Source organism: Psittacula echo (genome assembly GCF_963264785.1).
Source record: "Psittacula echo genome assembly, chromosome: 23".
Lineage (NCBI taxonomy): Eukaryota > Metazoa > Chordata > Aves > Psittaciformes > Psittacidae > Psittacula > Psittacula echo.
Window position 1 is genome coordinate 3,830,370 of NC_137748.1, and position 24,211 is coordinate 3,854,580.

The 24,211-nt window shown below is 48.3% G+C and overlaps 1 protein-coding gene across 1 annotated transcript in view; it reads left to right on the plus strand.

Moving 5' to 3' along the window:
* The window catches only part of SKAP1 (src kinase associated phosphoprotein 1), a 138,161-nt gene that overhangs the window by 14,070 nt on the left and 99,880 nt on the right, over positions 1–24,211 (plus strand). Inside the window, exons 3-4 of the mRNA XM_080633345.1 lie at positions 1,854–1,879; positions 15,230–15,346. Coding sequence (XP_080489471.1) covers positions 1,854–1,879; positions 15,230–15,346 — 143 coding nt within the window. The remainder of the gene's footprint in view (positions 1–1,853; positions 1,880–15,229; positions 15,347–24,211) is intronic.

Sequence of the window (24,211 nt, forward strand, 5' to 3'; positions counted from 1 at the left end):
TTTGGGTATTTCCTTCCCCCCTCCCTCTTTAAATGTGATCAGGGTGAAGCTAACGCGGCTTTGCTGGTCCAGTAGGAAATGGAACTCAATTCTACATGGTTTTTTTTAAACCATTTTACTGTATTAAAAATGACAGAGGTTAGAAACAAAGCTCTTATACTTTTATTGAGCTGGAATTACAAGTGACAGAAAATCATTTTGGCCCTAGTGCAGTAAATGTTATCACTAAAGCATGTTCAGGGGAGATTAGGACAGTCTCTCAAGCACAAGAGACAAAAGTTCACAAAGCAAGAAGTGATTTTGCTGTCCTTGTCTCGCAGCCATTGTCTGGTGAGGAGACAAAAGTATTTGAACTCTTGGGAATGCTGGACTTGGGGGGGTCAAGGGACTGTGGGTGCCTCTTGCAGAGCCTGAATTGGGGGGAAAATGTCTTGCCCCAAGTTTTGAATACTATTGACTAATGGTTGAAATCTCCAAGTGAATGTTGAGTGGCTGTTAATGGGGATTGGAGACAAAAGGATGGAGATGCTGTTGGGTTCCCCTGACCTTGGGTAGGTGGTGTCACTTCTCTAAGCTTGAGGGAGATGTAGCTGCTGTAGAATGGATAGGAAAGAGCTGCTTGTAAAAATGGGGGTCCACTGCCCAATACTGTAGAATCCTAGAATGGTTTGGGTTGGAAAGGACTTTGAGATCATCCAGTTCCAACCCCCTGCTGTTGGCAGGGATGCCTCACACTAAACCATGTCACCCGGGGCTCTGTCCACCCTGGCCTTGAACACTGCCAGGGATGGAGCATTTACCACTTCTTTGGACAACCCGTGCCATTGCCTCACCACCCTCACAGTAGGGAACTTCCTTATCTCCAACCCGAACTTCCCCTGTTTAAGTTTGAACCCATCACCCCTTGTCCTATCACTACAATCCCTGATGAAGCAGCATCCAAAAGCCCAGGGAGAGGCTCTTTCCAGTGTAACAGAGCTGGTATTTGCCCTGAGCCTGTTCCCCCAGGGAAGTTTCTTCTGTCTTTGCACTCTGTTTTTGGTCCAAAGCAACCAAGCCAAATATTCTGCCCTTCATCAGGATTCTGTTGGTGTTTGCTAATTCATCTGTGTCAGGAGCTGCGATGTTTGTGGTAAATCATTTTCTTCATGAAAGCTTTTAATGAGGAAATGAATTGATTGGATTTTTTACATACTGGATTCTTGCCACTAGTGCCCATAGACCAGCCCTTTGTTACACATCTTGCTTGTGAATGGGTCACTTTGTGGTTTATCCTCAAGCCTTGATCTCTTTCCAAACCTCACCAATGCTGTTCTTGAATGACTCAGATGTCAACTCAAGAGGAGCTCCAAGTGCGAGAGATTAAGAACTTATGGAGGGCTTTTCTTTTTGGCATGGCCAGAAGTGGGCAGCGTGTGTGCTGCCCTCAGCCATGCTGCTGCTGGATGGGAAGGTGTGAGACGAGGTTGAGGAAAGAGTCATAGAATGGAATCATGGAGTAGTTTGGGTTGGAAGGGACCTTTAAAGGTCTTTAAGGCTCAAAGCAAAAGGTCAAATAAAGCTTTACATTTGGAGGAAGAGACCCATTCTAATGGAAGTTGGGAGCCTTTAGAACTTCTTAAGAGAAGGAGATGCAAAGGAGGTTCCTTGGGGAGTAAAGGGTGTCCCAGGGGCCAGCCAACATCTTTAGGACTCACAGTTCCTCTTGAAGCTTCTTGCACATAATGCGTGGTGACCATTTGCAGCACTTCAGGCAGAATTCTCCATCTGTCACTATTCATCAGGCTGGAACAAATCGTGGAGAGCCTCATGTATGCTTATGTCTATTTTTTTTCCTCTCTTTTATCTTATAGGTACCACTTGGACTTTCTGCCCCGAGGTGAGTACAAGCCAGGGGAAAAAGGGATGAGCTCTTATGAGCTTGGGAAGTAGGGAAGGGCTGGACATGTGTGTGTTTCCTATGCAAAGTCAATAAGGAGAAGAGCTTAAACTGAATATAGAGTCGTGTGTGGCAGTTCTTAAGGTTGGAAATGGGCAAAGCTGGGGTGATGCTGTAGTGGGAGGTGGGGTTAGTATTCTTGCGGAGCAGCACAAGTTCATTTCTCCTTACCTTTGAGAGCCAATAGTACAAAACTGAGTGGTGCTGACACAAACACAATGTCTTGGACAAAGACCTGAGGTTCAGAAAGGGCAGGAGATTCCCATGGGCCATTGACTCTTGGGTAACCTGCAGGAAGTTTCCTTCAGTCTCATTGCTTCATGTTAATGTGAACTTGAAACTGAATCCACCTCCAGGTGTAGACGAATGGTTCAGGACTGTGACCATCTCTTGGTATGGCTGTTCACAAGCTGGGATGTTCCCACTGTGACTTTAATCTTCATTCCCGCAATAATGGGGGTGATGAGTTAAACTTCCCAGGGTGCCTGCAGGTCACAAGCTGTGTCACTGGGTTCTCCTGTGTGTTAGGGACAATTGATGGCTATGTGTTTGTTCAGAGCTGACCTGGAGCTCCTTTGACTCTATTGAATTGGTGTTGCTCAGCTCTGATTGATCATTTAGAGTGCTGGGTACAACCAGGCTGCAGCCAAGGATGTGGTTCAGTGGCTTCATCCTTTCTCCTTACACAATGGTTGTGGTACGTGAGCACGGGCAGAAGGATGCCAACGGTCCAACAAGATGGGAGCTGGGGCTGTAATAAACCCCCTTGGGAGTGTTCCAACTCAGCTAATCCTTCATTTACTCCAGGAATGAATTCCAGTATGTTACCTCCTCGATCAGGGACCACTTCCAGCACATCCTGGCTGGCTGGCAGCACAGGCATGTCAGAAATGCAGCGGCGTTGCAATTCCCACTAGAACAGCGTTATCACATTTTAATAGGAGCCTCGGTGCAGCCTTGGTGCTTCTAATTGCTTTCAAACCTTTGTTTTCATGCGTTTGGTTGATGAACCCAGCATCTGGCGTCATTTGAGAAAGTACAAGAGACAGCTGTGTTCAGAATGAGAAAAGGGAGAGGATTGGAACCCATAAAAGGGCTCAAAATGAGATTTTTGCTTTAAATTTTGAAAGTTCATGCAATTTCAATGGCGGAGGAGGGATGCTTTTGTTCTTTTGAAACAGTCTTTCTTCTCTGATAGACTTGGAAGCCTGAGTAATATTAGGAAGATTGGTTTGTAGAACTGTGTATAGATTAGCAAATGAAGTGTCCAGCTTGCTTAAATCCCTGCTAGACATTACTGTGCAGGTATTTGGGTCTGCAGGGATGGAGGTGTCTCTACTTGTGTCCCCAGGTCCTCTTGGCAACTAATGCTATTGGGAAGAAAATATGCTAAGGAAACAGGGTAATCAGGGAGTGAAAACCTGGGCTTGGACATCACCTTGGAGACCTCAACTCCAGTTTCTGATCCCTTGCTGGAGAAAGGAGAGGTGGTGATGAGAAGCTGGTGCATCTGAATGGAAAAAGAGCCACAGAACTACAATGTGGGGTTTGATTTTAAGGAAATAAATCTCGTGCCTTATATTGAGAAGAGAACTGCAAAATCCAGGTATCAGTTGGCTATTGAAATAACAGGCTGATGTGGCAAAGGAAAAGGTTTCTTCTAAGCAGGTTTATAATATTGAGTAAGGAGCTTTTCTAAAGGGGATAAGCACAAGTTGCGACCACATCTGAGCTCCTTGAACTCAGCGCTGCGCTGAAATCCCCCTGAAGACCAAAACCCAGCTATCCCAACCTGCTGGCTTCCAGTGTTGGCTGAAATGAATGGAATCGGCCTTGCTACTTCCCAGCAAGCAGAGATTGGTATGAAATGGGAGCATTGGCAAACAAGAATGGTTTCAGAGGGATGCATCTGCACAGAGCAAGCTTTGCTGTGCCCAATTCATATGCACCAAGTGATGTTGTTGACTGTAGCGTGTAACTGCAAGTTAGTTTTGCCATGTTCCTTAGGTGCTCTTTGAACAGAGTCCCAGGGTGACTCATGTTTCCTTTCGGAGGAGGGCTGACTGCCTATGCAAAGCATTTTATACACTTAATATATTTCCTGCATGCCTACCCTTGCTGTCTTGCAGCAACCTCCCCTTTGTGGAGCGTGAGCTAAGAAGAGTTGGCAAAGAAAACTTGGAGAGGACCTGGGTCAGTTGTAGCCCTCCCCCAGGTTCCTTGTTGCTGTGTCCATCTCTTCTCATCATTCAGTGCAGAGGAAATGTTCTGCAACAGCTTTGATTTAGAAGAAACGAATGGTCTGAGGGAGCAGCGTGAGGCCGTTCTGGGGTACTGCAAGGGAATCCAACAGGAGGAGAGAAGGGAGGAAAGAGAGGGGTATTTGGGAAGGGAATGGAGGGACAGGGAGCAATGCAGAAGTAAGGATTAAAGAAGGAAAAGGTGCATGCGTGGCTAAATAAGAGCTGTGGGTCAGGGCTGGAAGTTTGGCTTTGCTGGAATGGGACTTTGCACTGAATTATTGCGTTTCAGCTTCTCCATTCCCAAACTCAAAAGACATGTAAAGATGGGCAAGCGTAATAAGACATGGCCACCGGTACAAGGGAGGTGAATGAAATCGTTGATATCTGGACAGTGTCTTGAGATACTCAAAGCACAAGTAATGTTCTGCTTGGAGACACAGACCTTTGGAGATGGAGACAATGCGGCTCTGCCCTCGCACCGAGGGATCTAGCCTGGGGATGACAAAGAATTGGCCCCCCAAATCCTCCTGGGGGGTACCTGGGCCTTCCTTCTGGTGGGCGTCCATTTAGCAGAGCACTGCACAGAGAGTGGTTTGGGTTGGAAAGGACCTTAAGATTATGTAGACTCCTTCTCCTAGACCAAGTTGTTCAAGGTTACTCTTAACTGATATGTACTCACGCTTAAAAACTCACTGTGGATGCACTTGGAGGCAATGACTTTTTTAATCTCATTTTGAAGAAAACAGCCCGAACTAGATGAATAAACCCAGATTTATTTTCATTGGGCTTATGATAACTTTTGGTTTTCCATCAGAAATGGATCCCAAATGGTTTTCTCTGACGTGTTGTGTGTATTTGCTGCCTAGTTGTGGCCCTTAAAATATTCATAAGTCATCTAAACATGCGAGAGTGTGAGGGTGGTTCTTCCAATTCATGAAATGTAGGAAAACTGAGACTCAATAAATGTGCTTCAGGTACCAGAACATCTACAGATCCATGCAGGAATTGGGTAAAGATCTACTGCTTCTTCCATCTCTGTGCCTTAACCCCAGAAAATGTCACCTCCCTGAAGCTGGGAGCAATATAGATGTGTAGGGAGGGAGATGGGGTAAGGAATAAGCCAGGATTAAGCATGACTTAAAAATTGGGAGCCTTCATGTCTGTAAGAGGATTAGGTGAGTAACAGTGTGGAAAGTCTTAGTAGGTCACTTACAGTGTATAGTATTTAGATGAAGTGTGTATCATTTTACCTCTATCAGCCTCTCTCGCTTTGGCTCGGATGCGGAGACTTTATGGGTCACCGGTTATTCTCGGGGTTGGATGTTGTAGCAGTGCCTGAGGTATGTGTGTGTATATCCGAGGCATGCATGGAGCTTGCTTTCATTAACTGGCATTAGACAAAGGCCTCAAGTGTTAGATTTATGAAGTAGCTTTTCTACATAAAGCCTCAAATCCATTGAATTGAACTGAAGCGGAGCTGGATGGGAGACGGAACCGCGCGTTTCCCTAAACCGCTGCTCCCTGGCATTGCATATTTGCTTCGTGTAGTTATGACAAGTACAAGTAGCAAATCATTAAAGCAGCAAAAACACCGTCTTTACTGTAAAGATCCCCTTTGAAGCTGAGGGAGAGTGTTCCTGAATTAATGGAGTGCGCAGTGATTTCCCTAAGTTGTATTTATAAAAACCCCTCTTTACGTTCATGCCAAGAGGCTCCAGCTCCATGGTGAGCAGGGTTCAAACACAGAAACCTCCTCTAGATTTATGATGTGTTGGAAAATGCCCAGGGAAAAAACTATCCCATGGCCAATATTTGTAACATACTGTTAGAATATCTATTCTCTCACCATGCGTGGAATTCCCCTGCTCTCTAAACACGAGGGCCAGCGACAACCCTGGGGATGTCATAACATGGACAGACAAAGGGAAAACAAAACAGCTCTTGTTAGAATGCCTTCTCCGGGCCAAGCTGTGTTTGGGTGGTGTGTGGGGCAGAGCTGATCAATGAAAACTAAGATACACACGCAGGCATGTGTGCTTGAGCTTCCAAAAAGCAAGGCTTTAACATCAACACTTGTGACAGGTCCCTTTATCAGCGCTGAAGCTCTGCTTCCTGCAGCTCCGAGCGTGCACTGCTTTGCCTCTGTGCATGTGTTACATCCTGGGCAAACCAATCTGTGCAGAGACAGGGTTTTTGTGTTGAAATCGCTCCTGTTTCGGAGTTGTGCAGGCTCCAAGCAGCTGCACAGCTTTGCTCTTACATGGGCTTATGAATTATTCTGCTGCGTAGGGTATTGTGTGCGTTCTGAAGGGAAGCAATGATGAGAGAACAGACTGCTCTGCTAGGAAAAATGTCATAGGTAGGAGACAGGCGTCTGTGCCCTGGAAAGGGCCCTATGGAGGGGGATCTGCCTTTTTATTTACATGTATAGCTAGAAAAATGCAAAGTTCTGTGTAACTTTGAAGCTGTTGCGATTGCATTTCAAGTTTTCAAAGCAGAAACCCTTATAACGGTCTTCAAGTGCCTAAAGGGGCTCCAGGAAACCTGGAGAGGGGCTTTGGACAAGGGATGTAGGGACAGGCCAAGGGGAATGGCTTTAACCTGCCCGAAGGGAGACTGAGATGAGCTCTTAGGCAGAAGCTCTTCCCTGTGAGGGTGCTGAGGCGCTGGCACAGGGTGCCCAGAGAAGCTGTGGCTGCCCCATCCCTGGCAGTGCTCAAGGCCAGGTTGGACACAGGGGCTTGGAGCAAGCTGCTCCAGTGGAAGGTGTCCCTGCCTGTGGCAGGGGTTGGAGCTGGATGAGCTTTAAGCTCCCTTCCAGCCCAAACCAGGCTGGGATTATCATGAAGCTTTAAAATGTCTTAAAACCCCTGGGTTTCTTGAAAATGATAGGCACTTTTATTGGGGGGGGGGGGGGTCCTGTTCATTGCGTGAAATGAGAGAAGGGAAAAGCTTCCAAAACTCAACATGTCATTTGATTAGAAAGAAGTAAATTAGGTTTGCTGTTATCATCTTTACTTGGAACAAATGAAGAAGTTGCACAGTTCATAACAGGATTTAAAGAGCAGGTAACAGCAACTCCAGTTTGACTGTACTCTGCTGCAGTTCATGTCAAAGCTTTCATGACCTCTGTTGAGAAGAATGAGGTTAATGTGGAGGGCTTTTTGTGCTCTTTTTAACCAGAGCCTTGATTTAAACTTGAGGGCAGTTTCCTGGTTTGGGTCAGTAGGTTCTTCTTGGACACCTCTACTTCACCAATCCAAGTGTTCAAGTTACTGAGTCACCGACCATCCTTTGAACCCCATCTGATCTGTAACACCTTGGGGCAGAGCTTGTCCTCTTGGCTCACGTTTGGCAGTGTCCTGTGCTTCCCTCCCCAGGGAATTTCAGAGCACATTGAAGAATAAAGCACTGCCCCATAAAGAAGGTATAAAAAAGCCAGTAAAAATGCCAAATGTCCAGCAGTTTGGGGAGCCCCAGCAAGTTAAACGTTAGCTGGTTCTATTGGTCCCGCTTTGGTTGGTTAATAAAATACTCTAATGAGATTGTCTAAATGGCCTGATTGCAGCTTTGGAGACGGGCACTTCTCCAATGCACTCTCCGTGTTTTCTGAACTGGTTTGTGTAGCAGGAATGTGCTGGGATAAAGAAATCTCGGGTGACTGTAACGTGCTGGGATGCACACAGCCCAAGCATTGCTCTGTGCAGAGCAGGAGAACATGCAAGAAGTTGTCCCACTGGGGCCAGTGTACAAGAGTGTTCGCACAGATCATCACCTGAGCTTTCCCATAGGGGTAATAGACCCTCCTGCTCCACAAAAAGGGGGAAATGATGTAAACTCTCTATTTTGGCTGTTAAGGTGGTTTGGAGCCCTGTTGTGTACCACTGAGCCTCTGTGGGGAGCAGGGAACTGGGTGCCCTCTGCATCCATAGCAGGAGCAGGGCTGGGAGTGCAGGGCTGGATCCCGACTCCTGGCTCTCCCAAGCCTTCAGCTGGTTCAAATCAGGAGTTTTGAGTCCCTCTCCCCACAATGACTTCTGCTCTGCATTGGTTTGTAGAGCAGGAACTCCATCCAAATCATCTACAAAGTAGTAATTCTGCCCTTTAGGCAGCCTCCATCCTGAAACATCACTGTAAAATCATCCTTTGCATTATCATAAATACCTAATGGGCATCTTCTCCAGTCCCTGGAGTGCATATTGCTCTGCCGTGTGCTCCTGCCTTTGCATTCACTGCCTGTACTTATTTTTTCTTAGCAGTGGAATGCTGCAGATACGGGCAAGACAGCCTCCTTGTGTCTTGTCACTGGAATGTGCTTGCTAAGATCCAGCTCCCTCATGGGTTAGTTCTGTTTATCCCTTGTTTGCTTGGAAGGGTTTTGGCTAAGAAAATACACTGAACCTACTGACACTGCAATGGCCATTACTCAAACCCCTTTGGCTTGTGGTCTCCTTTTTGGTACTGATGATGCTGACGTCTTGTATTCAGATCCCAGGCTGTATTTGCAGAACCCTTTGTCAGTTATTGGACTGCACAAGCTTCACAGACACAGTCATGTGTTTCTAGCAGAGCTGGTGCTTTAGAGGATGAACCAAAGTGCAGATTTGTCACCTCCCTCTGCCTCAGTATCCCCATCCTTTAACTGAAGACCTTCTCTCTTCAAAGAGGCTCATGAAGAATAACTTATTATTGGACAGAAGCACAAAGCATTGGTAGCTTTAGGCTGACTTTGCTCGCATTGGGCCGGGCTTTGTGCTTCGCTGATGTGTTACTGGGCCATAAAAGAAGGGATAAATCTTGTTTACTTGTTTACATCCCGTGGGAATCTGCTGCTGCTCTGGGTTTCAGGCTTGTTCCCAGCCAGGCTGCAATGTGCTGCGTTTCCCCTGGCAGGCAGCTGGTCCGTGGAGCTGCTGCCCACTTGAGAGGCAGAACATGCAGGGCCTTCACTGAAAGGGTGCCAAGGATTGCAAGAGAGGAGCCGGAGGGAAGAAGTCAGAGGGGGAGGGAGGCAGAGTGCAAACAGGCAGGGAGAAAAGGGGAGCTCAACTGGGGAATGACACAGGGGGCTGGCAGGGGATGAGAAAACCCAGAGTCATGGGAGAGATGCTCAGCAGCTTCTTGTCTTCAGGGGTTTGGGGGATATCTAATTCCCCCCCTCCCCAAAGCCTCCTCAGCTATTTGGCTTCATGAGAAGAAGCTCGGCTGTCTTCAAACAGCCCTGCTGGAGTTATGGAAACTTGTGGAATGGCACTCATGGGGCTGCCTTCCTGGGCTGGGAGCAGGATCAGGGCTTTCTGTTGGAGTTGCTTTTTTCCTGTTAGAAATAACCCCGTAATCGGCTGTGGGAAGAGTTCAGTTTCCCTATCTGCCCGTCAGATGGAAGTCTAGAAATGGATCACTTCCAGGGGACTGACTGGGTTATATGAACGTGCAGTTTCTTTGCCATGTGGCAGGAAGAGAAAACAATTTAACCCCAGTCTGTTTGGAGCATCTCATCCTCCTTTGGAAGCTGAGAGCTGCAAAACCTGAATTCCCTTCAGTGTAACAATACTTCTCTATTTGGACCCGTTGTACGGCTTTAAGTTGAATTATGATTTTTTCCCCTGACAAAAGGTTTTTCACCCCAGAAAGCTGCTGTTTTCCCCTCCGCACGCTGCAGGAAGGCTGCTCTCGTGTTACCCAGCTCCTGCCTGGTGAATTCCCGCGAAGTCCGCGGCCCATCGCGGGCTGATGCCGCAGCTGCAGCCCGACCTGCTGGGCACCCGCGCTCACTGCACCCGCAACCCGCCTGCAAAGAGCTTCCTCCTTCCTGCTCGCCTTTAACAGAAGGGGCAGTTTTAGTGGCCTATTAATTTGCTTTACTCCATGTCATTAGCAAAGAAACCCCGGCTACTGAGTGAGCAAGATCAGGCTTGGACCGGATTCACTTGTCAGGCAGCCAAGACCTGTTCGGGTCGATGTTTCTAACCCAATGATGGATCGGCTCCTCCTGTGCACAAGGAGGTCCCTGCTTTGCTCCTGACCCCACTGCCGTGAGGCAGAGCTGTCCTGCTGGTAAAACACAGCCTAAGCAGAGATGGGTCCTGCTCTCACCATGGCCTTGTCTGCCTCGAGAGCCAGGGACAAAGTTATTTCCTCCTGTGCATGGTCTCCACAGCCAAGAAAATAGTTACTAAGGGGGGAAAATACTTTGAGATCCATAGATATAGGAATTCCTCATGTAATTTGTTAGTACTGTTATTGGTACAGCCCGGGATGGACGTGTGTGTGTATCCTAGTGATGTGCAACAGAAAACATGGGATTTTCAGGCAGATGGAATGTTACCTGGGCCCTGGCACTACAAGTCTGAATGAAGAAGGTGCAGAACATCCGCATCCCCCAAAACGTCAGCTCTTCACATATTAATCACAAGGACTAACCACACAGAGCCAAATGGGTGCTTAGGAGCTAGCGAAGCCTTTAAGGCATTCAAAAAAGAAACATCATACATTTCCTAGCACATAAATGTGTTTAAAAAGGTATATAATTTATAATAGCAACGTTGACAGAGCTGTAACTACATTACAAAGGCTAAACTATAGTCTATTTACAAGTGAGCAGTACTTACTGTGTGGGCGCGTCTCTGTTGATGTGTTTCCATGTGATTCTCCATAATTTCAGCAAGTGATTGTAGTGAGGGATATTAAACCATAGTATTGATAATACTTTTACAGCTCTGCTTTGGGAAATGCATTACTTCTAAATTAGTCCCTGCAAATGTAGAGATATTAACACTGTCGAGCATGAAGGCAGATGGGATTTGGATCAGAGACCTTTATTTGTAGCATGATGCTGAGGAGTCATTACTTTAAAGCAGGAACTTTGTTTCCTTGAGTATTAACTCGAGTTGGGGATTTTACTTCCGCTTTGGCACGAACAAGCTTATCATAAAAGTGTAAATGAAACTCGCTCGGTATTGATTTTTCTCATGCTTTAAAAAGATGCTTAATGAAACTCAGGGTACCAGATAAAGGCCTTCACTGAATGCAAAGTAAAGCTTAATTGCAGTTCCCTTAACAAGCTACTGGAGATGATTTTTTTCCTGCTACAAAGCCCTTTCACCTATTCGGATTGTTTCTCTTCCTGTGTGTGCCAGGATGCATTAATCCAGCTTCCCCCTCCCAGGAGAGGCAAACTGCAGCTTAAAGATAGGAAACTTCTTTGGCAGCGCTTGTCCTGGGGAAGAACTTGGGTTTTGGGGTTCCAACAAGAGGTTTTAGTCTTAAATAGAGTCACTGCCCCTCTCCTGCACAAGGGGAGATGGACATGGAGGCACGTTCTGGTACTGCACCCAGAACCTGAATTGAGGTTTTTCTATCCTATATCTAAGTCCTATATCTATATCTATATATCTATCTATATCTATATATCTATATCTAACCTATATCTAAGTCTTGGTATTTGCCGGATCCTGCAGCGATGCCAGGGCAGAGGCAGGGCTTTTACTTCTACATTGCAGCATTGCAAGCCGCAGGGCAAATAGGAAGGGAAGATTCAGGTTATTCTGCTCCTTGCAGAGAGAAGTTTGTGTTCTCAAAGTCATGGAGAAGGAAGCAAGTGTGTTCCTTGATGACAGTGACTCCTTCTCCTGTAGGTCCTCCTTGTGCTGCTTGCATGGAGCCTCATGAATGCTTCGTTGGGTTCTCATTCTCCTCGTGATCACTTTGTTCTCCAGTACAGGGCTCTGCCAGAGCCAGATCTGGGTGATGTCCATGGCTCCTGCAGAGACCTGGTGTAACTGATGCCACCCGCCTGCCGCTGCTGTCCCAGGGCACTGCTCTAAACTGCCACCCCTCTAATGCTGGGGACACCACACACAATCTGTCCCCTCTGAGGTTTGCTATGTAGAAGCAGGGTATTTGTACTAATTACAGCAAACGCCTTCAAGCCCCTCTTTCTGCTGCTGTGCAAGAAGCTGTTTCTCCACAATACATCAGCCAGCTGAAAGCTGGCATAATTTCATCTTCTTGCCCCCTGTGCCACAACCATCATGAAGCAAGCTGAGTATTTGGGCACTGGGGGGTAGCCAAACCATGCCAGGGGATCCCCTGGATGAGGTGTAAGGCCCAGAAACCTCTTGCTCTTTCCCTTAGAGTCAATCTTGTTTTCTGCTCATGCTCCAAAGAGCGCTAAGTTGGGGAATGTTGCTGCAGATCAGAACGGGAAGCGAGCGCAGCATCGCGTCAGGTGCAGGGTAATTATTTGCTGGGGTTCTCTGCTATTTGCTTTTTATTCCCTGTGTTTTCATTAAAAGCTAATGAGTTTTTGCTTCATTCAGAACAATCGCTTGGCCCCTGACAAGTTGTTGGTTGTTGATTTTGCTTGGCCTCAACTGTTGCTGCTCCATAAACTTTATGGAGAAGCGGATTAAAGCACAAGAAGTCCTCGTAATGTGAATCCAAGTGGGAAGGCGATAGGATTTGTTTTAAGGAGCTACGTCTGCAGAGCTTTTGTTGGTCTCTTTTGTTCAGTTACTCAAACTAGAGGTGTAGAGGTGGTGTTTGAGGCTATCCCTCACGCTGAACCAAACAAAATGCTTTTGGTTGTGTTCATTTCTGTTGCAGCAGAGTCCAGCCGTGCTTGGTATGATCCATGTATGGGCATCCTGCAGCCTGGGTGTATGATGGGCATGTAGGCCAGGTTTCCACTCCTGTGTAGGGACCGCAAGAAGGAGCCCATTTGTGGTGAGAGCATCCCCCCTGTGCTATTTCATGCATCATCCACCAAAGCAGAGACCTGTGCTTGATTCTTTCCTGTGGTTGATGTCTGTACCAGCTTCCCCTGTTCCATAAGTCACTGTAGAAAGGCACTGACTTATTCTTGCAAGTAACTTCCCTGGTTGGGCCCTTGTTCTTGTTCCAAATAGCTTAGTGCAGGCAAGCATGGGCGCGGAAGCTGCGCTGCCTCCTGCTAGTTGGGCAGCAAGAGCAGTTTACTCATTGCTGCAATGATCCTGCACCTCGTTCCAGGGACACCCTGGGCTGTGCTGGAAAACATGGTGCGTTTTGGGTTGAAAGGAGCCAAAGTGCAGAGAGCGGAGCATGGCACAAGGGAAGGCTCCTTGCTACGGTGAACGCTGGCTTTTCCTATGCTGCCCGCTTGCTGTTGGGGAGCAGGTTTTTAGAGAGGCTTTTTAGAGCCTTTTGATTTGAGGAGCAAAAAGGCACAACAGTAAAGCAGGGAAGAAGCATCTCCTTGTCACACGCAACCGAGCGAAGCACTGCAATGGCTGCTCCAAGGTCAGGCGGTCAGCGATGCGCTCTGCTTCCCACAGCCACTGGAGCAGGGATTTCAGTCTCTGCTTTTTAACCCCTAATTGTTGTTTTCCTTGTGGAGGCACATGCATGAATCCCACTTTGCTGGAGCAGAGGAACGTGCTGTCATGGATGGAAGCCTCTTCGCCTTCCATCGTCTGCGGTACCCCGTCTGCTGAGGTCTGAGCCTGCAGAAGGGATCACAGGCTGCCTTTTTGGGTCAGGGACCAGCAGCTCTCTTCTTAGCATGAGGTTAGCAATGCTGAGTGATGCACCTTCCCAAAAGGTCTTTTCTGAATTCCCTATTTTCCCATAATCTGATGTTCTGCACTGGGTGCTGGGATGGCTGCTGGAAGCAAGCAGAGCTGGGAAAACATTGGATTACTTCCGGGCTTTTCCTCTCTAAGGAAAGTTGTAATGGCTTAAAGGATGGACTGCCAGAGACCCCTCTGTTCTGTCATTGCCCCCCATAGGCCTTCGGTTAAGCTCAAAGTCAAATTGTCAGAGCTTTGAGCTTAGAACATCAGCAAGACGCGGTGTGTGGCACCCGCTGTGATTGGTGTCTTATGGAGCTGAGCTTGGGGCTGTGATGTTCTTCACAGCCACATCGCGCCTTTTGGGGAAGAATTGAGAACTGAAACCGTGCCCTTGAATGCAGGAGCCTGGGGGTCTCCGAGAGCTTCCCACTCAAGAGCAAGCGAGGGAAGGCTGCAACTGGGATTGCTGGAAATAAACCACATCCCAAATATTGTGTCGCGTCTTTGTGCAGCTGGAGACTTAACGGCGTCTCCACTGTGTTTCCAGGTGGGAGGAAGAGCGTTGTAAACCTCTGTTCCAGGCCTTGATACCCTTTCATCAGTGCTTGATTGAAACTGTGGGGCACAGCTCCTCTGTTTGCTGAGATAAAACTTGGCTTTAGTGCTTGAGCACAATGAACATCAGCTGAAAACCCGCCTTTCTTGCTGTTTGGTGTGTGTTGAATGAGTAAGCAGCTGTCTTCACCTCTGTTATCAGCAGCCTGGGCTGTGTGTATTCAGGAAATGGAAGGCAAAGGCTTGAAAGACCACTTTTGTTTAGGGTGAGGAGTAGTTTCTTCTACAGGTAGGCTAGCTGCACTCCATTCATATTAAACCTTGCTATTAACATCTGTCACTGTAGTCTCTGAGTGCCTTCTGCATAAAATCCAATATCAGGAGCAAATTCCCTAGCAAAAATTCAATGTAACATCAAGGATGGGGAGGTAATAGCTCCTGCCTCCACACTCAGGCATATGTGACTGCTTGTCATGGGAGTTAATCTTTCTTTCCCTACTGTTCCTCAAGGAAGGATCTCAAAGCTCCTTCCTACAACGTAGGACGAGTCTTCATTCTAGTGAAGCAGGTAGCATAGTCCTTCATTTTACTGATGGATGATTTAGTTATGCAGAGCTCATGTACTGAGGGCAAGAACAGAACTGGACCTAGCTCTGGTAGTTTGGCCTCAAGGCTGGTGTTTCCAGCCTCCTTCTTGTATGCCCTCCACGTGGGAAGTCTGCACACATCCAGCATGAGTCTTCTTGCATCAGAAATACCCCACCATGACCCTAAATGATGAATCTGGCCTTAAACCCATAAACGTGGGTTTGGGTTTTGTACAGAGCTTCAGTGGAAGGTGGGAACCAGGTGGAAACCTGTGTCACAGGGTGGGCAGTAAGATCTGGGGTGAGGAATGTGTCCTCTTCACTGAACTCAGGCTCTCCTTCTCTTTCTAGGAGAGGATCAGCGTGATGCTGGCTTTGGACAGGACAGTTCTGATGAACCTCAGAGCTGGAGTTTTGCCCCATCCATGACGTCTGACACTTCACTTCCATCGGACTTCCAGGATGATGGTAAGTCCCCGGTGCTTTTTGAAGTCCTTGAGTGAAGAGGTAATAAGAAGTGTCATCTGGTCTCATTTCCTTGTCATCCTGCAGGAGCTGGGTTTTGTGAGTTTGGGGTTTTATTGTTGGCTGGTACCTGCTTTGTCAAGGACCACAAAATGTTCTGGTGATCCTGAGGTTAATTTAGGATTGCTGAAGTTGAATGTGGTTATTGAACATCTTGCTTTAAACTGGAGTTGCTTGTTCTGTTTTGGATTGACAACAGTGATGGCAAAGAGCAGAGTTTGACCTGGTGGCTGTGTTTCCCAAAGGAATGTGCAACTTTTGGCATATTTCTTCCTGTTAGGAATCTGTAATCACCAGTCAAGAATGCAAAGAAATGAGGATTTATTTGGGACAAGGCTGTAAGAGCTGATGGGCACCAAAGCCAGCTCCTTTGTGCAATGCAGAACACGAGGCCTACCTGCTGCACGTGTTGCTTTATGCCATAAATGTCTTCATTTTGGCTGATTAGAGAGCGGGTTGGTCTGATGGCAGTTGCAGCATGAAAAGGGGTGTGGAGTTTGGGATCGGTTGCATTAAATAATCTGGGTACTCGGAGTGCAGACGGGGAACGTGTGACAAGGAGAATAGATGGGACATGAAAGGGTGCGGAGGACCTCAAGCTTGGCCTCCATGGGTGAGCAATGTCTTTATGGTCTAGGGTTTCTCTTGGTGTGTTTATGAAGCTTGTCTAAGGAGGTATTTGCTTTGCTAACTCAGAGCGGTGTTTTTTGGCAGCTCCAAGGGGCAGAGTTTGACATAACACTTGCAAGGTATGCAAACACTTGGCACCACTGGTACTTTACAGGCTTGAGCTCCATGGAAGGGTGCCCAAAGGGGTGAATAGGAGGAGATGGCTAACACAGGAAAAATGCCATACCACAAAAAAGAGGGGAAAAAGCTGGCATTGGGGGCAGCTGCATTAAAATGAGGTGTTAGTTCTTGGAAACGGGGGAGAGCCCTGAGTAACAGCAACTCCGTGGGTTGGGTCTGGATGCAAGTTGAGCAGTTCTGGCTGTTTGGATGAGGCTGTGGGTAGTCTGAAGCAGTCAGAGTAAAGGGCAAAAAGGCTGAACACAGGGTTTGGAACCTTTTCTTTGCCCTGCCATGGTCTTGTTGGGGCATCACCACAATGGGGTTTTCTTGATGTCTGCCGGTTGGATGGAGATGGATCAGGGTTGGGGTTTCCTTTGGGATTTTGAATGTCTGTGATGATTTACTCTGGTTTTTTGGCTTGTTTTCTTTGCTTGCTTCTTTGACTATAGAAAGTACAATGATTTCTTTTAACAAGTATGAAATCAGTCACTTGAGAGCCGAAATCAGTACTTTGGACAAGTGGGGGAAGCTAAGGGCTGTGTCAGGCTTGATTCCTTGTGGGAAAAGCAGAAAGTTCTAAGATATCATGGTCCAAGTTTGCCTTCTCTGAGCTGGGCAAATCTCTGCTTTTACTGGGCCCCTTTGTGGGGGCACTGTGGCTGCCCCATCCCTGGCAGTGTTCAAGGCCAGGTCAGACACAGGGGCTTGGAGCAAGCTGCTCCAGTGGAAGGGGTCCCTGCTCATGGCAGGGGATTGGAACTGAATGAGCTTTCAGGTCCTTTCCGACTCAAACCAGCCCTATAGTTCTATGATTCGCTTCCCCATTGAGCCAGCAAGGTCCCCAGTGCAGAGACCTGCTCTGGTGTGGCAACACGGAGCCCAGGCCATGCTGTTGTGTGGGTAGGTGATGGAGAGCTGCTCCGCTCATGCAGCACGGGTGCCTGATGCTTGGGGGAATCCATGTAGCTGAGGCCAGGAGAAGAACTTGGCTGATTGTGGGAGCATACTTATCATTCCTGTGGCTTCTTCCCATCCCTTTACAGCCCTGGTTTGCAACAGCAAGAGGTTATGTCCTTAGGTGCAAGCCCATGACACTGTTAAAGGCTCCTATCTCCTCCCTCCCTGAACTCTCTGAATTCCCAGCTTCCTTAATGCAAGGTTTTAAAGGAGGAAGGTCTCTGACGGGGGTGATGCTCACTTCTGCCTCTCCTTGCTCTGCAAAATAGGAGGGTTTGGAGGCAGGGAACGCCACCACTGTTCATTTGGAACAGGCTCTGAGCTTCTCATAGGAATCAGAGAACCTTCAGGGTTGTCTCTGGAGGAAGCAAGAGGAACTGAGCGGGTTGGGGATGACTTTACTCAATGAGGCATGGCCCAGCTCTATAGGATCGTCCCTAATGAGTGATTAAGAAGCTAATGTTTGTACAGTGCTGGGAGGCACTGTGGAACCACTAAGTACTGTTAGAATGATAAGTATTTCTTAGGAGACCCTTCCCATGTAATGTACTCAGGCAGCTTGAAGCCTTTGTCTTTTAAACCGGTGAATCACTGGGTTTGCCGGTGTTTGTTCATTTAGTTTTACTGAAGATGGATCCCAAAACATCCTGAGGGGTGGGAGTTGCACCTCTTAGTATTTAGCACTGCTAAATATTGCTTGAAGTGGGGCTTCTCTGATCATTGCAGAGCATCTTACCCCTTGCTGGAGGGATGTTGAGCCTGGATCCGTGTGGAGATGAAGGGGGTGAGGACCACTGTGGCTTCTGCCCTGTGCCTGGCTCTTGGCTGCGCTGCTGTGTCCCAACAGCTTCAGCAACAATATATTGTTTTCTATTGCAGAGGTTAGCATATGGAAGGGAGCGTAATTCCCAGTGACAGGAATGTGCTCTGGAGAAGGCCCCTTTTGCTCATGTTTGGCCTTCTAATACATAGAAATGAGTAGGGAAATAATAAAGCACCAACGTGAGCTTTGTCCATAGCTCTGCAGAAGCAAGATACTGGCTCTAGGGGAGAAGCCAGGGGAGAACTTCTGGAAGTTTCTTGTCTGGTCCATGGGCTCCAGCCACCCTATGCCCAGTATGGGATGGATGTGCTCTTCTCTTCCAAGGTGCGCTGTGTTCTCTCTTGGAGTTCTGGAGAACCATACCCTTTCTCCCTGAACTGTGTAGTGTTCTGAAGGACACGTTCTTCTCTGCTTTAAGTACTCTGCTTGTATTTTCCACTGTACTTCCTACACACTTCCAGCCTCTAAGGAATCACTTCCAAAATGTGAATGAATTGCTTTAAAAGTGCAGGATTTAAAAACGCAGGAATGCTTTCAGTAAGCAGGGTCCATTGTGCAGGGTCCATTGCGCAAGGTGGGTATGCAGGCTCACTGGGGCAGTGAGTGGTCCTGCAGAACGTGTGGTGCAGGTGGGCACGAATTGTTTGGGCAGGGTGCGTGCTGTGCTGTGCGGGTGAGCGCTCAGGGTGCTGGAGGGAGTCACACCACTGGAGTGATGCTAAAGGATGCAGGGGGTGTCACAGCGCTGGAGTGATGCTAAAGGATGCAGGGGGGGTCACACCGCTGGAGTGATGGTAAAGGATGCAGGGGGGTCACAGCGCTGGAGTGATGGTAAAGGATGCAGGGGGGGTCACAGCGCTGGAGTGATGCTGAGGGATGTAGGGGAGGGTCACACCACTGGAGTGATGCTAAAGGATGCAGGGGGGGTCACAGCGCTGGAGTGATGGTAAAGGATGCAGGGGGGGTCACAGCGCTGGAGTGATGGTAAAGGATGCTAAAGGGTGCGGGGGGGGTCACACCGCTGGAGTGATGCTGAGGGATGTAGGGGGGGGTGTCTCACCGCCGGGGAGGGGGCGGGGGGCTCCGCAACCAGGGCGCGGCGGCGGCAGCGGAGTTCTGCAGCGCCCTCGTGTGGCGCACAGCGGTTCTGCACCGTGCGCGGCCGCGGACCCGCGTGGGCTCCTCCCGCTTCCCCTGAACCAACAACCAAAAGACCCCCCTAAAACCGACCCCCAAACCCCACCCAACCTCCAGCCTGGGTGTTCCTCCGAATCCCTTCTTCCCGCTGGGGGAGCCTCGGGAACGCGGGGGAAGCCCTCGTGCTGGTGCAGGAACAGATCTCTGCTTTCCCCCACCAAGCGTGGGAACCGTGGTCTCCTTGCCCAAGGACAGGGTGATGGCCGCTGCCCCAGGATAACCAGGGAGGCGCTGGGTGATGGATGCAGGGGAGGGAAGTGTGGCCGGGAGGGGTGAAAGAGCCACTTGCCCAAATGCAGCTGAGTTTCAGGAGTGAGAACAAATCGTATGAAGTGAAAAGAAGCAAGAACCTGTTTCCGAAATGCTGAGTAGCTCCAAGTTCTCTGATGTGTATGGATCGGGCCCTGAATGCCTGCGGATGAGGGGAAATGCCTCTTACACTGGCATTGAAAGTTTTACGTTTTTCCTTTCAGATACCATTAGAAGCAATTATTCTGCCTTCCTGATGTCCAGAAATGTCTTTTGTTGCTTTTGACTGGGTTATTATAAACGTGCTGTTGAGGTACTTTAAAACTCTATGAAACAGGAGAGGAGACATTTAAGGACCGGGTTTGTGACAAGGGTGATGCCATTGAAGGTTTCTCCTGGCTCATTTCCTTTCTGATCTCAGGCATCACCTAAATGAGAGATGTTCAACCACAGGTCACTTATTTCTCCTTATTCCTTACCATGGCTTTGAGCAGTTTTCACCCGTTCCATGTGAGCTTTGCCGAGGGGAGGAGAACAGGCCCGAATCCATGGATAGGAAAATATGTTTTCCAAGAAATACCTGTTGATGGTGACATTCTGTACAGAAATCAGCCTCCCTCCAAGCTCCAGGGCTCCTGTTCTTTCCTTTAGCATTTTGTGAATGGAAGCGCACCATAACATCAGTGCTTTCAAACCTGGTGTGATAATGGCCCTGGCGTTATGCAGATAAGCTCCTGGAGCGGATCTCTGGCTGGTCCAAAGGTTTGGCTCTATTTTATACAGAGCAAGTCAGTTGAGCTCGGTAGTAAGGGTTATTTGTTAGGGGGGGAGAAGAGGAGGGTGGGTTGGTTGCAGGCCGCCAGAAGGAGATGTATAAATTATACTGGAGAGCTCAGACCTGTGTAGGGAACAGGCAGTGGTGAGAGAGACCTTCAGCTTGCATTGGGAACAAACAGAGCAACAGAAACCCCAACCCAAAGCGGCTTGTTCTTGTGCTAAGGGTGCTTGTGGAAGAATACCTTCACCTTGTCTCATCTCCCTCCCTTATCTGCCCCTGCACCCCATAAAGGTGTTGAAACAACACATCAGCACTGGTGGAGGAGAGGACCAGAGGTTCCCTTCGGAATCATCAGGCAGGGCACTCCTTAGTGCTCTTTTTGGGATGTAATCCTGACATAGACCAGACTGGGCCCCAAAATGGTTTGGTCCAGCCTATGTCTGAAGCTCCTGCATCTAAATTGGATGATGGAGTACTTCCTCAGTACAGGAAAGACACGGACCTGTTGGAAAGGGTCCAGGGGAGGACCACAGGAGTGATCAGAGGGATGGAGCACTGCACCGGTGAGGAAAGGCTGAGAGAGCTGAGGTTGTTCAGCTGGAGAAGACTCCAAGGAGACCTTATTGTGGCCTTTCAGTTCTTAAAAGGGCCAATAAGAAAGATGGGGAGAGACTTTGAGCAGGGCTGGTTGTGATAGGACAGGCAGTGATGGTTTTAAACTAAAAGAGGGGTAAAACACTGGCACAGATTGCCCAGAGAGGTGGTGGATGTCCCATCCCTGGAGCTATTGCAGGCCAGGCTGGATGTGGTTCTGAGCAACATGATGGAGTCGAAGATGTCCCTGCTCATTGCAGAGGGAATGAGCTTTGAAGGTCCAACCCAAACGATTCTGTGATGCTCTGATCACTTCATGCTGGTTATTTGCAGCTGGGGACCCTCAGCCTCAGGCTTCAGGCGCTGCCTTTGAAAGCCTGTGCTGCTTTTACACTAAATGACGTGTTTGTGCGCGGGGTTTTGGGTGTCACATACCTGGGTTTGTGGTTTGGGAAAGGGTTCCTGCCCAACCATGGGGCTGTTTCTTTAGGGTTTGAAGCTGCTCGAGTCGTTCCCTGCTCACAAGAGCTCTTAAGGCAAAGCAGCGATGTTGTGAGCCGTGTGGTGTAAAACCTCAGCAGCTCGCGGGGGCCCCACACAGGATTTATAATTGAAATCACTTCCAAGTCACTGAAATGCCGATAACTTATTAATGCAGCTCTTCTAAAGCACAAACCTGCCACCTCCGCTGCTTGCCGACAGGGAAAAAGCATAATTAAAGTTTCTTTGTGTTGCCTTGGAAGTGCAGGATCAGATGAAGAGATTTATTTTCCCTACCTAGAGGACAGTCTTTAACGACAAGGTGTTATTTGGGTTTTATTCGAGTAAGCAGCTTAATAGCAACTTTGCATGGAAACAGGGAATGTTGCCTTATGATCCCAGCTTCAAATGAATTGCAGCAGAGGGATGCCCTTGGCACGGCCATTAGTTCAGCGGCAGCACTGACGCCTTTGAGCTGATGCTGTCGGGTGCGTGGACCGGGATGGTGGTGGTGGCTCCCAGGAGGGATGTCAAAGGGATGGAGCTTCCTCTTGTGGTGCATTGCGTGTTCCCCATGTCCAACACCCCTGAATTATCAATGTGCCAAGTTACGGTTGTGGAGGGGGGACTGGGATAACTCAGGCACCTGCCTCCTAAAGGCCTTTTTATTCATGAGTATGTAAATCCAAGGCATAAACGCTTTGTGTCTCCATATTCTCCCCAGCAGAGGGATCAATATGCAGGAAATGGAAGTGAACAAAGTGTTGAGGGGTAGAACTTCATGGCAGCTTTTCTTGTGCCCTTTGTCAGAAGCAAGTGATTCTAGTGCCCCAAACTCACAGGCACCAGCATCTGTCATGACTGACATGCCTGGGGTCTCCTCTGTAGCAGGGATGCTTGGAGGGCAGGGTGCTGTGGCACAGCGATCGGGCAGCATGGCAGCAGAGGTGCCAGCTTTGGTGCCCTGTGGCTGTGTAGAAGCACCCTCAGGATGCCCAGACCCCCCCAGCTGACACCCAGGACCTTGTCTAGACTTGGCAAATGGGGTTTTGCCTTTGCAGAAGGCTGGGGGCTGAGTGTGGTTGGCGTTGGTAGTGATGGGGTGCAGTAAATCTAGGGCTGACATTTTGTCCGAATACATAGATAAGAATAAGATAGAATATTTGGTGGGTTCTGTGTGTGTACCTCAGCAGGAACACAGGGAAGAGATGCTCTAGATTGTGCCCTTGAAATATGTTGGGGTTAGAGCAAAGATTTGGGGGTTGTTTTCTTGGTGATGGGATTTTGAGTGTACTGAGGCCAGCAGAGGAGGTGAAGGAGGCTCTTCCTCTGAGTGAGTGGCAAGAAGACTTGTTTGAAAGCAGGGTAAGCTTCTATTCATTCCTCCGTGGGACAGAAAGGCAACCAAGCCGCATGCTTCCCCCATGCTCCTGGTACTCAGGAGCCTTGGGGCCCTTCTCCCTTATCCGAATAAAGACAGCCTCACCCCCAAACACGTTCCGGGTGTTGTCTGGCTGGAGCTGTTCATGGGAATAGTAATAATTGTACCTGTATCTTGCAGGATCAATCTCAAAACACTAACAAGTCCTGAAAGACCAAATTCCCAGCTGAGAGAAATGGTCTGGACAGCAATAAAAGCCTTTGCTATATATACATTAACACCCGCTAAACTACTACTGACTTCATTCCGACTTCAGCGTGTGCTTCAGTGTGTGGTTCAGTGTGAGCCACAGGGAATACGTTAAATTATTACTCAGGTTATGCATTGCTGAAAATCACTTCGTGCAAAAATAAAGCCACTGTCCTGAAGAATTTAATTTAAAGACTGCTTATAATAAATTGTAAAGCGAAACGCGTTCAAGAACAACTGGAGGGAAGGAAAAGCCTCTTTCCTTCAATTTTTCTTTGAACTTCTTTCAATTCCACTTTAAATAGAAGGAGTCAAGGGTAACTTTATTCAGCAAGCTTCTCTCTGGGGCTGGTGTACCTGCCGGTGGGTTTACTCAAGCAGAGAGGCTGCGCTGGCCGTTCCATCACTGTCACATTCTGTGTGTGTGTCTGCACACGTGGGTTTTAGGAGTAGCTTTGTTTAAGGCTCACGGTGATGAACTACTTCTTAAAGCAAGGTAAACTCTTATTGTTTAACCCTCGGATAGATGCGGCAGTTGGAAGAGATTGGGTGTCCAGATTGATCTCTTTGTGCTCCGTGGTGAAGGGTGGCTGGGAGCGTGCGGCCGCGTACCTGTGTGTGGTGGGGACAGAGCCAGTTGGGCATTGAGCAAACACTGGGACTTCTTCTTCTAATCCAGTGTCACGGGAAAGAGCAGCCGAAACAATCGGCATCATCCTTCACCCTGATAATGCTTTCTCGCCAGCTAATAGCTCCTTGTTCATCAAGGAAACGAATGTGTGTGGAGGTGACATGCTCTTCACCCACTGCTCTTTGTTCTAGGGTCCTCCAGACTGATTGTATCAGCTCCAGCACTGACAAATATCCCCCCAAACTTTAACACTATGTAAAATTGAGTTATGGGGTTTTAAGGTTAGACTCCTCTGGCTGAAGGTTGATTGTCTCCGAGAGATAAAGGAATCAGTACTCAACAATAACAAAATCTTTGCCATAGGATAATGCCTGTTATTGAGCTCACAGCTCTCTTTATTTGGTTACAAAGCTTCACCCCTATTCTTTTTCCTGCACTCATAGGTTAAAGTGGGAGCTGCCGTTTGAGATTGGTGAATTGCTGCTGTTTCTCCATCCACCCTCACCCTGTGCTTGAACAAACACTCTGGCAGATAGATGGGTTCCTTGAAGCATCCCATCACCCAGGGCTGTGTCTCTGCAGCTGCAGTGTTTAACCAAGTTGCCCTCGCTGTGGCACCTTCTCAGCAGTGCAGGGATGCTCCTGGCACTTGGGTAGCCTTTGGAGAAAGAAGCCTT